At 38.5% G+C, this 17,179-nt stretch overlaps 1 protein-coding gene across 5 annotated transcripts in view; it reads left to right on the top strand.

Moving 5' to 3' along the window:
- The window catches only part of RGS22 (regulator of G-protein signaling 22), a 138,694-nt gene that overhangs the window by 52,465 nt on the left and 69,050 nt on the right, over positions 1 to 17,179 (top strand). For all 5 annotated transcript variants that reach the window (XM_018058297.1, XM_018058299.1, XM_018058296.1 and 2 more), the window contains 5 exons: positions 1,980 to 2,154; positions 10,660 to 10,790; positions 13,127 to 13,241; positions 14,705 to 14,827; positions 15,622 to 15,723. In XM_018058297.1, coding sequence (XP_017913786.1) covers positions 1,980 to 2,154; positions 10,660 to 10,790; positions 13,127 to 13,241; positions 14,705 to 14,827; positions 15,622 to 15,723 — 646 coding nt within the window. The remainder of the gene's footprint in view (positions 1 to 1,979; positions 2,155 to 10,659; positions 10,791 to 13,126; positions 13,242 to 14,704; positions 14,828 to 15,621; positions 15,724 to 17,179) is intronic.

Below are 17,179 nucleotides of genomic sequence, written 5' to 3'. Positions count from 1 at the left end.
CCATAGCCTATTTTGAGTTAATTTTTATATAGGGTGTGAGGTTTAGGTCAAGGTTCAGTTTTGGTTTATTTTTTTCTTATGGATATCGATTCATCTATTGAAAAGGCTGTTTTTCCTCTTCTTTTCTATATTTTACATTAACATACAGTAAAGCAAACTGTACAGATGCACATGACAGTCAGCACGCAAACATCACTTTAGGAGACTCTCAGAGCCCTTTTGTCATCAGACTCTTCCTCCTCTCTTCACCCCTGGCAACCACTGATCTGTTGTTTGTCGCTGTATTTTTGTCTTTTTTTAGAATGCCATGTAATTATACAGGATTAACTTTTTGAGCCTGACTTCTGTTGGTCAGCACACTGCCACTGAAGCATAAATGCATCCAAATTGTTGCACCTATTGTAGTTCATCCATTTTGTTATTTTGACTTTCCAGTTGTTCATTGTTGGTAAGTAGAAATGTGATGGACATGTGTGTGCACTCAGCTCAGGCTGGAGAGAGCAGAAACCCTTCCATCTCAACTGCTAACCTCAAACAGGCCGCCTGTGCCTTCTGGCTCTTTTGGTGCCCCTCCATTCTTAGGGCCAGCATCAGGCACTTCCTTCCTCTTGTGGCCCACACACCGATGTCATACAGGTCTTGTGGCTGATCTTTTGTACCCACTGCCTGTATATTGGGGTTGTGGGATACCTCGTCACATTAACACGTGTTATTCTAAACATTGTCCATGAGTTTTTGGTTTTGCTATCTAGTCATGCTGTCTGATTTTATGAAGGGATTCAGAGATGTAGAAAAACAATATTGCTGACATTGCCATTTTCCCAGAATCCTTTCTTACCTTTTTTCTTGATCTAGCTAAATCCTGTGTATTCTTTAAAATTAAAAACCTAAGTATAAACAAATACTCATGTATTTCCCACCATGTTGGTTGGGAAATAAAGCATTGTGAAGACCCCTGAAGGTGCCTTGCTGGTTACCCCATCCTCCATGCACTTGGAGGTAGTCACTTTCTGGACTTGTGATTACCACCTTACTTTTCATTGCAGTTTTACCAACCATGTATGCAAATAAATCCCTAAACATGTATTTTTATCTTCCTGCTCTACAGCTTTATAAAAATGGAATCGTGTTGCCTGCCTTCTTTTGTGTCTTCTGTCAACATTACAGGCTTCCCTTGTGGCTCAGACCGTAAAGAATCTGCCTGCAGTGTGGGAGACCTAGATTTGGTCCCTGGGTCAGGAAGATCCCCTGGAGAAGGAAATGGCTACCCACTCCAGTATTCTTGCCTAGAAAATTCCTTGGACAGAGGAGACTGGTGGGCTGTAGTCCATGGCATCACAAAGAGTCAGACATGACTGATCTAACTGTAACTGTATTGAGAGTTTTATCAATTTTCGCTGTTGTATACAGTATTCCACTGCATCAACATACCATAGATTATTTATTGTTTAAAAAAATTTGTGTCATTTTCTCTTTTTACAATTACAAGCAATGCTGTACGCATACCCCCTTTTCCAAAATAGTTGTACCAACTGCACTCACACCAATAGAATATGAGAGTACTTATTATTACAAATTCATGATAACATTTGATAGTGTGAGATTCTTAAATTTTTGGCTGTGTATTTGGTATGTCATTGGTGTTTGGTGTTTTTAATTTGCATTTCCCTGATTATTGTTGATGTTGATAACTTTTCAATATTTAGTGGTCATTTGGATTTCAGCTTTCATAAGTTCCCTGTGTATCTTCTTTGCCCACTTTTCTTTTGAGAGATACATAGATAGATGGATAGATATGATAGATAACACACACGTACACACACATAACATTGCGGGGAGAGGATAGGGAGCAGGAAAAGAAGAAGAAATTATTAGAAAAGGGATGTGGCAAGACTGATCATTGTGAACACATATTATATGTTCTGATTTTTGAGGCTTATTGCCTAGATTAATCTTAAATTTTTTTTTCCTCTAACTAGGGCACCAAGATTCTGTGTTACTCATACCTCCTCAACAAAACATGCTAGTGCTGAACTGAAATTCTGGCACCTTCGTCAAGAGCAACCAAGGAAGGATGTTGACCCTTTCCCACAAATGGCAACCCTCTTGCCGTTAAGACCCAAATCTTGCATTCCACAGTTATCTGAGATGCAGGTAGGTTGTCCAGCAATACTTTGATCTCTTAAGTTTGTACTAAAACTTGTCGATGCTTGGGTTTTGTACACTTGCCCTGAAGTTTTATCATAAGCTTTTAATTTTTTTTTTCTCTGGTTTTTGTTCATGTACATGCTGCAGCAATTAGGAAATAAGAAAATCTATGGTTCGTTCTTTACCAGTCTGCCAATGTGATTTTTGAACATGCACGATCATGTCGCTTACTTGCTCAAAACTCCGTAGTGGCCTCCTCTTTCAGTCAGAATACAGGCTAGAGTCTTTATGCAGCTGTCCATGGCCCTGCTAGCTTCCTGGCCTTATTTCCTAGCATTCTTCTCTAGCTTGCACCACTCCATGCTGTTCCTGGAACACACCAAACAGACACCTGAGAGTGTTGCACTTGCTCTTTCCCTTCAACTGGAGCACTCTTCCTCCAGATACGTGTGTGGTCGCCCCTCACACACCTCGGTGTCTGCCCTGGTATCACTTAGTCAGAGAGGCTGCCCTTGATTCTTCCACGTAAGCACGCTGTGCAGGCCAGCACAGATTACTATCCAAGCTGTCTGCTCTACCTTATTTTGCCTCATCATACTCAAGACCATGCTGATTTATGTTTATTGTCTTTCACCTCCTACCAGAATATAAGGGACTTTTCTTTGTTAACTGCTTTCTCTCAGTGCCTGGAATAGTGCCTGGCGCTTAATAAGTATAAACTGAACAAACGAGTGAAAAATAGCAACGGCAAAATTAGAAATGGTGAGCATTATTTTCACAATAGGGAAGAATAAGATAGGACAAAAAATAGGAAAAGTCCACAAAGAGAAGAAAACCAAATTTACGGAGAAGAAGTAAATAACCCTATGTGCTTTGGCACAGAGATGTAATAAATGTAGCTAAGACATACATTTCAGACGTAAAGAGCCTTCTTAATCTTTCTAGCCTTTAAAGGTGTCACAGAATGTTGTGTTATTGACCATAGTCACACACGACCCCTTCAAAAATGATTACTTTGTGATTAAGATATCTTATTTTTAAAAGTCAGGAAGATGTATAATGTGACTTTTAAAATTCTGCTTCTACAAGTAGTGCTTTAGACCTGCAAATACCTTACAGTTTTTCTGTCAGTGGTTTCTTAACCCTGTATGCATTCTAGAATCACAGAGAGCTTTTAGACATACTGATGCCTGGGTCCCACCTTCAGAGAGTCAGATTTAATTGATACAGGCTGAGTACATTTAGTTCAGTCGCTAAGCTGTGTCCAATTCTTTCCAACCCCGTGGGCTGCAGCACACCAGGATTCCCTGTCCATCACCAGACCAGGTGAGAGTCACTCTCTAAAATCTGGAGTTTGGCTTAAAATTGAGGTTCTCATCCTGCCTGAACATTATTATTTTTGGCCTCATCGTGTGGCATGCGGTATCTCAGTTCCCTGACAAGGGAGCTAACCCATGTCCCCTGCATTGGAAGGTGGATTTTTAACCACTGGCTCACCAGGGAAGTCCCTAGAGTCACATTTTAGAACCTATATTTTAATAAGATTCCTAGGTGATTTGCTGCAAAGCACCACTACAAGTTAGTGCTTCTCAAGCTTCAGTGAGTCACCTGAAGAACTTGTTAGAACTTGTTCTTCAGGGCTCCTCCTAAAGATCAAGATTCAGTAGGTCTGGGGTGGGGCCCAAGGATTTGCATGTCTAACAAGCTTGCTCCCAGGTGATGCTCTTCCTGCTGGCCTGTGGTCCACACCTTGAGTTAGTGTCATTATAGTGAACTAATGGTTTCTTAGCCATTATGTAGACACTTTTCTGACCTCTTTGCCCCCAGGGCCTTTTTGTGTGTCACTTAACTGATCAACCGAGCTTCCTTGTTAGCCCCTGTGACTTTGTGACTCAGTCACCAGGTTAATACAAATCTTAGAGACTAGTGTAGTGAGCACACTTGGCTTTCTGAGTGCCATCACCACACAGGTTACCATCAGTGTTTTCTAGTTGGGTAACTCATTTTGATCTCATTCTGTTTCTCCTTGGCAGAAAACAGTGTAAGCAAAGGAACTTGATTCTATTTTCTATATTTTTCCTATTTTAAAAGTTAGAATATCTTTTATACAAAGTAAAATTCACCTTTTTGTTCTGAAATTTTTGACAAATATATACATTGTGTATCTACCATCTCAGTCATGATATGGAACAGCTCCTTTACCCGCCCCCAGTTCTACTATGCCCTTTTGACAGTATTTTTTTTCTATCAAAAGAAAAGATTTTTTTTTTTCTTTCAGGCTACTTTTCTAGCTTTCTCCCAAGCCAGAAAGCTCAAAAATACTAACTTGGGCCATCCTTTAATTTTAAGTATAATACACTTAAAATTTTTTTTTTATATTTAGAAAGCTTTTTATAGTGGTAAAAGCACATGGATCACAGCCTTGTCTAACTCAAAGAAACTATGAGCCATGCCGTGTAGGGCCACCCAAACGGATGGATCATGGTGGAGAGTTCTGACAAAACGTGCTCCACTGCATAAGGGATTGGCAAACCACTTCAGCATTCTTGTCTTGAGAACCTCATGAACAATGTAAAAAGGCAAGAAGATATGACACTGAAAGATGAATTCCCCAGGTTGGAAGGTGACCAGATATGGAACTGGAGAAGAGTGGAGAAATAGTTCCAGAAGGAGTGAAGAGGCTGAGTCAAAGTGGAAACAGCGCCCAGTTGTGGATGTGTCTGGTGGTGAAAGTAAAGTCTGGTGCTGTAAAGAGCAATATTGCATAGAAACCTGGAATGTTAGGTCCGTGAATCAAGGCAAATTGGAAGTGGTCAAACAGGAGATGGCAGGAGTGAATGTTGACGTTTTAGGAATCAGTGAACTAAAATGGATGGGAATGGGCAAATTTAATTCAGATGACCTTTATAGCTACTACTGTGGGCAAGAATCCCTTAAAAGAAATGGAGTAGCTCTCATAGTCAACAAAAGAGTCCAAAATGCAGTACTTGGGTGCAATCTCAAAATGACAGAATGATCTCTGTTCATTTCCAAGGCAAACCATTCAGTAATCACAGTAATCCAACTCTATGCCTCTACAACTAATGCCAAAGAAGCTGAAGTTGCATGGTTCTATGAAGACCTATAAGACTTCCTAGAACTAACACCAAAAAAAAAAAAAAAACCCCCACAGAAAGATGTCCTTTTCATCATAGGGGACTGGAATACAAAAATAGGAAGTCAAGAGATACCTCGAGTAACAGGCAAGTTTGACCTTGAAATGCAAAAAGAAGCAGGGCAAAGGCTAACAGAGTTTTACCAAGAGAACGCACTGGTCATAGCAAACACCCTCTTCCAGCCACAAAAGAAACAACTCTACACATGGACATCACCAGATGGTCAATACCAAAATCATATTGATTTAGATGGAGAAGCTCTATACAGTCAGCAAAAACAAGACTGGGAGCTGACTGTGACTCAGATCATGAACTCCTTATTGCCAAATTCAGACTTAAATTGAAGAACATAGGGAAAACCAGTGTGCCATTAAGTATGACCTAAATAAAATCCCTTAGGATTGTACCGTAGAAGTGACAAATAGATTCAAGGGTTTAGATCGCATAGACAGAGTGCCTGAAGAATTGTGTACAGAGGTTCTTAACATTGTACAGGAGACTGTGACCAAAACCATCCCCAAGAAAAAGAAATGCAAAAAGGCAAAATGGTTGTCTGAGGAGGCCTTACAAAGAGCTGAGAAAAGAGAAGTGGAAGGCAAAGGAGAAAAGGAAAGATATACCCAATTAAATGCAGAGTTCCAAAGAATAGCAAGGAGAGATAAGAAAGACTTCCTAAGTGAAATAGAGATGCAAAGAAATAGAGGAAAACAATAGAATGGGAAAGACTAGAGATCTCCTCAAGAAAATTAGAGATACCAAGGGAACATTTCACGTGAAGTTATGCACAGTAAAGGACAGAAACGGTATGGATCTAACAGAAGCAGATGAGATTAAGAAGAGGTGGCAAGAATGCACAGAAGAAGTACACAAAAAAGATCTTCATGACCCAGATAACTATGATGGTGTGATCACTCACCTAGAGCCAGACATCCTGGAGTGTGAAGTCAATTGGGCCTTAGGAAGCATTACTATGAATAAAGCTAGTGGAAGTGATAGAATTCCAGCTGAGCTATTTCAAATCCTGAAAGAGGATGCTGTGAAAGTGCTGCACTCAATATGCCAGCAAATTTGGAAAACTCAGCAGTGGCCACAGGACTGGAAAAGGTCAGTTTTCATTCCAATCCCAAAGAAAGGCAATGCCAAAGAATGTTCATACCACCGCACAATTGCACTCATCTCACACAGTAGCAAAGTAATACTTAAAATTCTCCAAGCAAGGCTTCAACAGTATGTGAACCGAGAACTTCCAGATGTTCAAGCTGGATTTAGAAAAGGCAGAGGAACCAGAGATCAAATTGCCAACATCCGTTGGATCATCGAAAAAGCAAGAGAGTTCCAGGAAAACATCTACTACTGCTTTATTGACTATGTGAAAACCTTTGACTGTGTGGATCACAACAAACTGTGGAAAATTCTTAAAGAGATGGGAACACGAGACCACCTTACCTGCCTCCTGAGAAATCTGTATGCAAGTCAAGAAACGAGAATTAGAACCAGACATGGAACAACAGACTGGTTCCAAATTGGGAAAGGAGTACATCAAGTCTTATATTGTCACCCTGCTTATTTAACTTATAGGCAGAGTACATCATGTGAAATGCCATGCTGGATGAAGCACAAGCTAGAATCAAGATTGCTGGGAGAAATATCAGTAACCTCAGATATGCAGAGGATTCCACTCTAATGGCAGTAAGCAAAGAGGAACTAAAGAGGCTCTTGATAAAAGTGAAAGAGGAGAGTGAAAAGCTGGCTTAAAACTCAACATTCAAAAAACAGAGATCATGGCATCTGGTTCATGGGGAAAAAATGGAGACAGTGACAGACTTTATTTTTGGGGCTCTAAAATCACTTCAGATGGTGACTGCAGCCATAAAATTAAAAGACGCTTGCTCCTTGGAAGAAAAGTTGTGACAAACCTAGACAAACCTAGACAGTGTATTAATAAGCAGAGCATAATGGCAATACTTTGCTAACAAAAATCCATCTAGTCAAAGCTATGGTTTTTCCAGTAGTCATGTATGGATGTGAGAGTTGGACCATAAAGAAAGCTGAGCACTGAAGAATTTATCCTTTTGAACTGTGGTGTTGGAGAAGACTCTTGAGGGTCCTTTGGACTGCAAGGAGATCCAACCAGTCCATCCGAAAGGAAATCAGTCCTGGGTGTTCATTGGAAGGACTGATGTTGAGGCCGAAACTCCAATACTTTGGCCACCTGATGCAAAGAGCTGACTCATTTGAAAAGACCCTGATGCTGGGAATGATTGAAGGCAGGAGGAGAAGGGGACGACAGAGGATGAGATGGTTGGATCATCACTGACTCAAGGGACATGAGTTTGAGCAAGCTCTGAGAATTGGTGAAGGACAGGGAACCCTAGCATGCTGCAGTCCATGGCGTCACAAAGAGTTGGACAGAATTGAAGGACTGAACAACAATAACAAAAAGCACATGACAAAATTTATCATCTTAACCATTTTCAAGTGTACATTGCAGTAGTAATATATTTGTATTGTTGTGTAACAGATCTTCAGAACTATTTTACCTTGCAAGTTTGAAACTATATAACCATTCATCAACCCCTCTTGCATCCCCTGGTAACCACCATTCTACTTTGTGTCTGTGAATTTGACCACTTTTGTATGATACACTTTTAATAAGCCCAGTCTCCTGTGGTTCCACTTATTTACAGAGTGTTGCTTAATGTCATGCTGTGTTCCAAATTACTAAAACAGATGTGAGCCCTGATACCTAGGACATTATATGCAAAATATCAGTCTCAGGTCAGTTGGTCAGTCGTGTCTGACTCTTTGCGACCCCATGGACTCCAGTGTGCCAGGCTTGCCTGTCCATCACCAACTCCCAGAGCTTACTCAAACCCATGTCCATAGAGTTGGTGATGCCATCCAACCATCTCATCTGTCATCCCCTTCTCCTCCCACATTCAATCTTTCCCAGCATCAGGGTCTTTTCCAATGAGTCCATTCTTCGCATCAAGTAGCCAAAATATTGGGAGTTTCACCTTCAGCATCAGTCCTTCCAATGAATATTCAGGACTGATTTCCTCTAGGATGGACTGGTTGGATCTCTTTGCAGTCCAAGGGACTCTCAAGAGTCTTCTCCAACCCCACAGTTCAGTTCAGTTCAGTCGCTCAGTAGTGTTCGACTCTTTGTGACCCCATGAATCGCAGCACGCCAGGCCTCCCTGTCCATCACCAACTCCTGGAGTTCACTCAGATTCACGTCCATCGAGTCAGTGATGCCATCTAGCCATCTCATCCTCTGTCGTCCCCTTCTTCTCCTGCCCCCAATCCCTCCCAGCATCAGAGTCTTTTCCAGTGAGTCAACTCTTCGCATGAGGTGGCCCAAAGTACTGGAGTTTCAGCTTTAGCATCATTCCTTCCAAAGAAATCCCAGGGCTGATCTCCTTCAGGATGGACTGGTTGGATCTCCTTGCAATCCAAGAGACTCTCAAGAGTCTTCTCCAACACCACAGTTCAAAAGCATCAATTCTTCGGCGCTCAGCCTTCTCAGTACTCAGCTTTCTTTATAGTCCAGCTCTCAAACATCCATACATGACGGCTGGAAAAACCATAGCTTTGACTAGACAGACCTTTGTTGGCAAAGTAATGTCTCTGCTTTTTAATATGCTGTCTACGTTGGTCATAGCTTTTCTTCCAAGGAGCAAGCGTCTTTAAATTTCATGGCTGCAGTCACTATCTGCAGTGATTTTGGAGCCCCCCAAAATAAAGTCTCTCACTGTTTCCCCTTCTATTTGCCATGAAGTGATGGTGACCGGGTGCCATGATCTTAGTTTTCTGAATGTTGAGTTTTAAGCCAGGTTTTTCACTCTCCTCTTTCACTTTCATCAAGAGGCTCTTTAATTCTTCTTTGCCTTCTGCCATAAGGGTGGTGTCATCTGTGTATCTGAGGTTATTGATATTTCTCCCGGCAATCTTAATTCCAGCTTGTACTTCATCCAGCGCAGCATTTTGCATGATGTATTCTGCACATAAGTAATTAATTTTGTTTATAGAATTCTTTAAAAATTATTAGTAGCTGGAATGCATATAAGATTTTATTGTTTGTTCTGGATAGTAAAGCATCACAAATATATTTCTTGCTTTCCAGCAGCATATATTACATTCTAATTGAAGCTGACATATAGGAAGTGATTTTTTTTGGTTTTGTTTTTCAAATTATAAAAATAGTAAAACTTGGTATTTACCTGGTGGTCTAGTGGCTAAGATGCCACACTCCCAATGCAGGGGACACAGGTTTGGTCCCTGGTCATGGAACTAGATCCCACATGCTGCAGACAAGAATTTGCATGTTGCAGCTAAAGATCCTGCATGCTGCAATGAAGATCAAAAATCGTGCATGCCACAACTAAGACCCAATGTGGTCAAATAAATAAATATTAAATAAATAAAAGCATTGCATTAAAAATAATAAAGCTGTAAATTTGGAAACTTAGACAAGTTTTGAAACAAAGAGACAAGTCACTGTGATCTCATCTACTTCTAGACAATTGTTAACTTATTTTCTCTTAGGTTTTTGTGAATTTTTGATTTTAATACCTTTATATTTTTGGATTCTGGTAATGTAACATCTTCATTAGTATTTTTCCAGGTGTTATAATTTTGGTAATCCTTACTTTAAAATAGTATATAACATTACATTTATACATATGAAAATATGCATCCATGCATGTATATAATTGTTTCTTTCTCCTCTCTGGACATTTAGGTGTTTCTGCTTTTTTGCATCATGTGTGTAGCTTCTCATGTTCTAGATTTAAATAATTAACTTTTACTACAAAAACCATTTAAGAATGGGAATGATACCCATAAAAATAAAATGTCCAAAAACGGAAGGAACTAGTCTAAGATAGAGCCTCTTATGGACCAATGGTTTCCACAAGTCTTTTCCCAGCCTGCTACCTGCATTCCCCACTCCACAACACATACATTTGCTCACACACACACACAAACACACATATACACACATGTACACATACACACAGCACTCAGTTCTTCCTCCAGGAAAGAGTCTTTCACAATAGTGGGGGACCTTTGGTCTTTTAAAATGCTCTAAATAGGTCTAGAGATTTCAGCCTGCTAGCTGTTTTAAAGTTGGAGTTTGAGGGAGGAATAAGAATATTTAATAGTTAAGAATTAAAAATAAAAATATTTTCATTCTCCTTCTTAAACATAGCATAGTAGGTGATAGAGTGAGGGAAGAAGTCCTCTAGTGATCAGAATAAATTTGAGGTATCTATGGAGAATGTGCTTTATTCTCTGTCCATTTTCCCCCACTTGGCCCATTTTTCACTTTGTTCATCAACTTACTACTTTTTAGAAAGAAGAATCCAGTTTACTACAACTTCCTAAATCTCCCAAGAAATCACCTAGAGTAAAGACAGCAGTTTATAAACCTTGGAAGAGTGAGTCTTCGAATCCAGTTTCTTCTAAGGATGTGATTGAGAAAGGGTAAGTGTGGCTTTCTGTGTCCCAGTGCTTTTCTGCAATGGTAAGATGTTTGAAGGATTTAAAGATTAAATAGAAATTGAAAATGAATACTTTTCTTTTTTCACATGGGTTCTTATATTTCAGGGAGAGATATTAGAGTTATACTCCTATGCATACTCTAAATTAAGAGCAGAACTCTTGAGACTAGTAATATTTCTCAAATATGAGAACTCAAAATACTCCTAATAATATTCTGCTTATTTAACATAGTATACTTTAAAAATTCATTTAGAGTTGCCCATCTATTTGCCCTTTTCATTGTTCTTTATTTCAAATGGAATTCTTTTCCTTCAGCCTGAAAATATACCCTTTGGTATTAACTTTGGTGTGGGGTCTGCTGGTGGATAGTTCTTTGTTTAGTGATTTATTACCTCACGTTTACTCTTTTTTATTGAGAGAAAATTTACCTGTTGTAAAATTCACCATTTTAATCACGTTCAGGTATAAAATTCAGTGGTTTTTAGTTATGTTTACATGGTTATAAAACTATCATTACTATATAATTGCAAAACAACTCATCTCCTGAAAAAGCAGCTCCGTGTCACTAGCAGCCATTCTCCCCTCCCCCAACGCCGGGCGATCCCTCATCTACGCTCTGTGCCTCTCTTTTCCAAGGCCAGCAGAGAGAGGGGCTTAGATACCAAGGCAGTGAGGCTACTTTGGCGGCGAAATAGGACAGTTCTTCCTGAGTCAGAATGGAAATAAGGATGGGTATGAAAGTGAAAGTGACGTAGCTCAGCCGTGTCCGACTCTTTGCGACCCCGTGGACTGTAGCCTACCACGCTTCTCCATCCATGGGATTTTCCAGGCCAGAGTACTGGAGTGGGTTGCCATTTCCTTCTCCAGAGGATCTTCCCAACCTAGGGATTGAACCCGGGTCTCCCGCGTTGTAGGCAGACGCTTTTACCATCTGAGCTACCAGGGAAGTCAAGGATGGGTATTGATGGATATATTTGTTGATAGATAAATTTGAAATGCTTTTAGCTGCAGATAACAGAAAAGTTGATCAACAGTGGCTTAGAAAACTTTGACTAATTTTTTTTTCACAGAACAAGAAATCTGAGTGTAAGCAACTGCCAGTGTCGATTCACCAGATCAGGAGTATTAAGGCTTAAATCTTTGTAATGCTCTTGGCCATTCCTTTGCAGTCAGTAGAGTCACAGATCCTGACATCAGGCTTTCAAATCATAAAGAGGGAAGGGGGCAGTATCTATTAATTCTCTCCCTGTAGTAGGGAAAGCAGGCTTTCATAGAAACTCCCCAGCAGACTTAATTTTTTATCTCATTAGTCACAGCTGGGTTATACAACCACTTGTCCTTCCCTGGCATCTTTTTAAGTGAATATTTAGCTTTTTTAGTATCTCATGGTGCTTGTGATAGAATCATGTTGCTGGACATGCGTGTTGAGTTAGCTGGTCGATTAATAGTGTCTGCTACATGAGGGAGGGGAAACTGAAGCATGTTGTACCTACATTTTGTCTGAGAAGAAACTGCAAAGTAACCTGCTGGTGGGTTAGAGTTGAGGGAGATTGATGAGTTGGAAGAAGCATGTTTTATGGAACTGGAAAGTGAGGTTTGGAATGATTGCATTGGCCTGTGGGAGAGGGAACTGGATGAGAAAATATAAAAAGATAAGGTCCAAAGTCATTAGTCTAACTCCAGAGTCTTCCGTTATCTCATCTCAAGCTACCACATATAAACCCTTATGAGACCCACCTGTTATGAGGATTAAATATATTCATATGAATTATTTCTGGCACAGTGTTTGGTATGTAGTTTAGCTTTTAGTGTCCTCTTGCCCTAAGAAAATTAGTCAACTTTCTGCGTTTTAAACAAGACTTTCTCTGTTTACCTTCATATGTTGCTCACTATTCTCCCCATCTGAAGAACCCCTTTACACACAGAGAGAATGTATCTTCCACTAGTTATTCAGGAAAAAAATCTCCTTTCTTTAATTACTAACATAGCTCCAAGGGCCTTCTCATTCTTACACGCCCATAGTTTTATTATCCATCCCAGACATTTGGCATCTGTGATACATTCACAAACCCATTCAACCAGCATTTATCTTATTGAGAGTCATTTTTCTGTATGACTATACCTCATTTTCTCAACTTTCTCTTGAGGGCTGGACTTGATGCTTATATATATATATATATATATATATATATATACATTTTTTTTTTTTTACTAGTTCCCACAATGCTTAGAAGCACTCCTAAGATTTAGGACAAGTATACCAAAGGTGCTTAAAGTATTTGTTGATTGACTAATTAGCTCTCATCCCTATAATTTAGGTCAAGGCACATGTCAGAAAGCAGCAAAGTTATTCGTTTAACATCTTTTACTGACATTTCTGAATGTCTGAAGCCCCAGCTGGATAGAAGATATACCTATACAGAAGAACCTTTGGTAAGTAATTGGAGGACTAATTTGACTCTTCATTTTACCTAATCAATGTCCCCTGACTCTAGAGAATTTTTATTTATTTACCATAATAATTTTTTCTTTATTGAACAAAAATTTATTTTTTACTTCCAAAAGGATTTTTATACAAAAAGTTTCTTTTTTAAAACTTATTTATTTTTAATTGAAGGATAATTACTTTACAGTATTGTGTTGGTTTCTACCAAACATCACATTCTTATACAAAAACTTCCTATTTCCTTTTGTAGTACCATGTTCCTATATACTCCATTGATTACTGTTTTCAAAAATAGTCATGTTCTTGTTTTGGTATAATCACACCTCAGATACAAAATAAGAACCTCTAGGAAATTTCATGTTATATTTTAGAAGCTTAAAATTTTTATAAAGCTCAATATTTCCAGACTATAGTTACCTTGACAATGTGGATTTAACACACCAGTTCTAAATGAAAATTTTACATTCTCTAACAGTTACACTTTAGGTAGAAACCTTGGTAGTCCTAATATTGTCTGAACACTTACATATAATTTTGTACTATTTATTTTATTCTAAGCAAACAAGTCTTCTTTTCTTCTATTTAGTATTTTTCTTACCCAAATAATGACTTTTTAGTTTTGGAATGCCAATGGTTAAACATCATAAAATCATTAAATTTTTACCTCAGAATTTGTAATGTAGGGGAATATAGGGAGATTATAAAGCAAGAGCAAGAACCCGACTTAAACCCTAAATCACCCATGCCACAGTTGTCTTATTATAAGGAAGTGCGAGTTTCACACAACAAATAGCAAAGAGCTCATGTGAATACTGGATACCCTTTCTTATTTTAGAATTACTCTTGTGCTTGGAGAAATAGCCAGTTTCCTATGTTTCAGAAACGGTGTTAGGCTTGCCAGCATTGTTGGCAGAGAAGCCCATAAATAGCAAAGTTTTATGAGAATTTATACTGCCTTTCCACTTGAAGGCCATGACCTTACGGGGTGAGACTGTCCAGAGAGGGACCTCATAAGGACAGTTAATGGGTAGCCCTGAGAGGCCTTGAAGATATTTCTTTTTATAACTCTCTTAGCAGCAACTCAAGGCCAAAATAACAGTAAACATGTAGGAAAGAGGCCACCAACGGAGATTTGGAAGACTCCTAAAATGGTATCACTGTGCCTGAAATATGAAAATAGTTGAGGTTGGGAAGTCAGTTTAACATTAAGTTTGAAATCAGATTGGTTTATAATAGAATGAGCTCTGCAGCTAGAGTTGGCTCTGTAAACAAATTTTGTGTGACAGTCAGATGCAACATACTGCATTAATTACATATATGGTACAAAAATAAAATAGTCCAGTGGGGAAATGACAGCCTGGCAGAATTTGTGAAACTCTGTTGTTGTACAATGTCATAAAAAAATTACAATGTTTCTGGGTGAATAATTCACTTCTGTTTTGTTATCTAGATTAAAACCATGGGCGATGGTGCCTTGGGAGGATTTGACATGGAGAATTTGTTGCAATCTTTGTATGTAGAAAATAGAGCTGGATTCTTCTTTACTAAATTCTGTGAGAACTCAGGGAACAAGGTAGAAAATAGTTATTTTAAATCTGATTTTCTACTTTTATTTAAAATGAGAGATTGAAATAATTTAATGTCAAGTAATTATATTTCATTTTAAAATTCCCATTTCTTCTTGTAAGAAATTTCATGCTAAATTATCTAGTAAAAATGTAAATATCTTAGCTATAATTCTCTTTGGTTCACTATCCTACTAAAATTACAAAGAAAAGTACAGATAGATAAGGATTGACCTGCATTATTAACAATTGATTACTTTCATGTAACTTTATTTCAATGTAATATATGTTAACTTTAGAGCTAATTTCTATCAGTCCCTCAATTTTTATTTTTAGTAACTCTAGCAATTACAGTTGCAGTGAATAGTGAGAAACTTATTTCAAGGCTTTTTGTTTTGTTTCTTAGTCATCACAACAGCCTTTATTTTGTTCAGATGATAAGTATTTCATTAGCTAAGTTATTAGAGTAGCTTTTACTTCTGATATGATATACATTTGCCATGTATATAAAGATGCTTTCAGATTTTAGTTTCATGCTGGAGATATGTGATTACTCTTTATTTACTAGAACACTTAACTTTTTAAATGACCAATTACGTGAGAAGCATATATGCAAAAATATAATTTAGTGACAGGACTCATATTTTGTGTGTTGCCTGTTTGTGATAGAAGATGAAACATCTTAAACTGAACCTGATTTATAGTAACAGCAAAGAGCTAAATGATTACTTGTATTTGAAATTAGGGCTTTTTAGAGTTTTAATAATGGTGGTAATAATTTATGTACCTTTTCCATCTGCAGTTGTGGAAGAACTGTGTGTACTTTTGGTTTGACCTACAAGCTTATCATCAGCTTTTCTACCAAGAAACCCTTCACCCTTTTAAAGTATGCAAGCAAGCTCAAGTAAGTAGTAAATAATGTTGCTTCAATGTGACATTCCCAGAGCACAGAAATGAAAAGTTTCATCCAGCCTCAAATAAGAGAAATCTAGGAGTGAGGGCGAAAAGGCAGTGGTTAAATTGTTTCCATTGAATTACTTTATTTAAATATCAGCAGAATATTGTTTTATAGTCAGATTTGTAGACTCTCAGTTTTATCTATCAATATTTTATTTGGTTTGCCTTATTTTCTCTTTGCTGCCGATTAATTGTTCTTCCAGTAAATAACATGTTATCTTTTTTTCTAAAGTATGTCTTTTTGCTTTGGTTGTGAGTGACTTAAAAGAGAACCCCGAGAGGGGACTTGTAATGAATTATTGAAGTGACTGGGAGCAGAGGCGTTACCTGAAGCTACTCTGTGAGGTTCCTGCAGCAGTCAGCTGTTGGAGACACTTAGGCTGTTGGCCTGTCTAATGAGGGGGAAGGGATGTCAATTGACTCCTTGTGTCATCACAGCCCTGTCATTACCTGGGCCTCTGTGCTACACACCATATAAGACAGAGACTCAGAGCTGGAGAAAAGAGCATCATTAGACCTCTTGAAAGCAAAATAGAGGATGAAGAACAGGATTCTCTGCAGAGAGAGAGAAACAATAGCCACTTTTTTGGGGCGAAAGGAAAGGGAATAAAATTATGACCTAAGCGAACTTGTCTTTTCAGTTTTTATTCTTAGGCTCTCCTGATCCTTTATGGAGAGAGGTCATCAAGCCTAGAAAACTGCTAATCTCTTCTATGTCTGATTTCCACTTAAGCGATTCTTCTAATTCTGAAATAACCTTATTATAGAGGAACTTTCTCTGAACAATGCTGAGGAGATTAGCTTTGTCACATTGTTTATTATCTTACTATAATCCTGTTCAGAACATCAGAGAGTACTGCTAGGAATTTGTTGTTACCGCCACCATCCTGACTTTGGCATTAACAATGATGTTTTATACATCAGCTGACAGAGCTTTGTACTTTTTTACCACAAGAATAAGGGCTTCAGTTCCTACGCGGCCCAGACCTGGCCCCATGACATCATGAAATTCTCTCTCTAATTCGCCAGCACCATTTTCTGGGACCACACAGTTGGCTCTTCTGCTTGTTAATGCTTCACCTGTAACTCTCTGCTTATCCTTCTTCCCCTAACCTATTGCCCTGACAGTTAAAGTGCCACCTGTTATTTTTATTATGTTTTCACTACTACAAAACTTGCTCTTCCAAAAATCATCAGCTGCTCAGGTGAGGAGGTTTTTCTGTTGCTGTTGTAATCACAGTATTTCCATATACTTGTCTGAGTGGAAGTTCTGTTTCAGTTTGGTAGATGTTAATTCTTTGTAATGGTATTCAACCAGCTATAAATGATTGTGAAACAAGATACACTCAAATTTTGGTTATTCTGAGATTGGGTTACTCTGTTTGGGGATCAAGGCGCAAGTA

This window comes from Capra hircus, chromosome 14 (assembly GCF_001704415.2).
Source record: "Capra hircus breed San Clemente chromosome 14, ASM170441v1, whole genome shotgun sequence".
Taxonomy (NCBI): Eukaryota; Metazoa; Chordata; class Mammalia; order Artiodactyla; family Bovidae; genus Capra; species Capra hircus.
The sequence above is the reverse complement of the archived record's forward strand: the minus strand, read 5'-3'. Positions and strand labels throughout refer to the sequence as shown.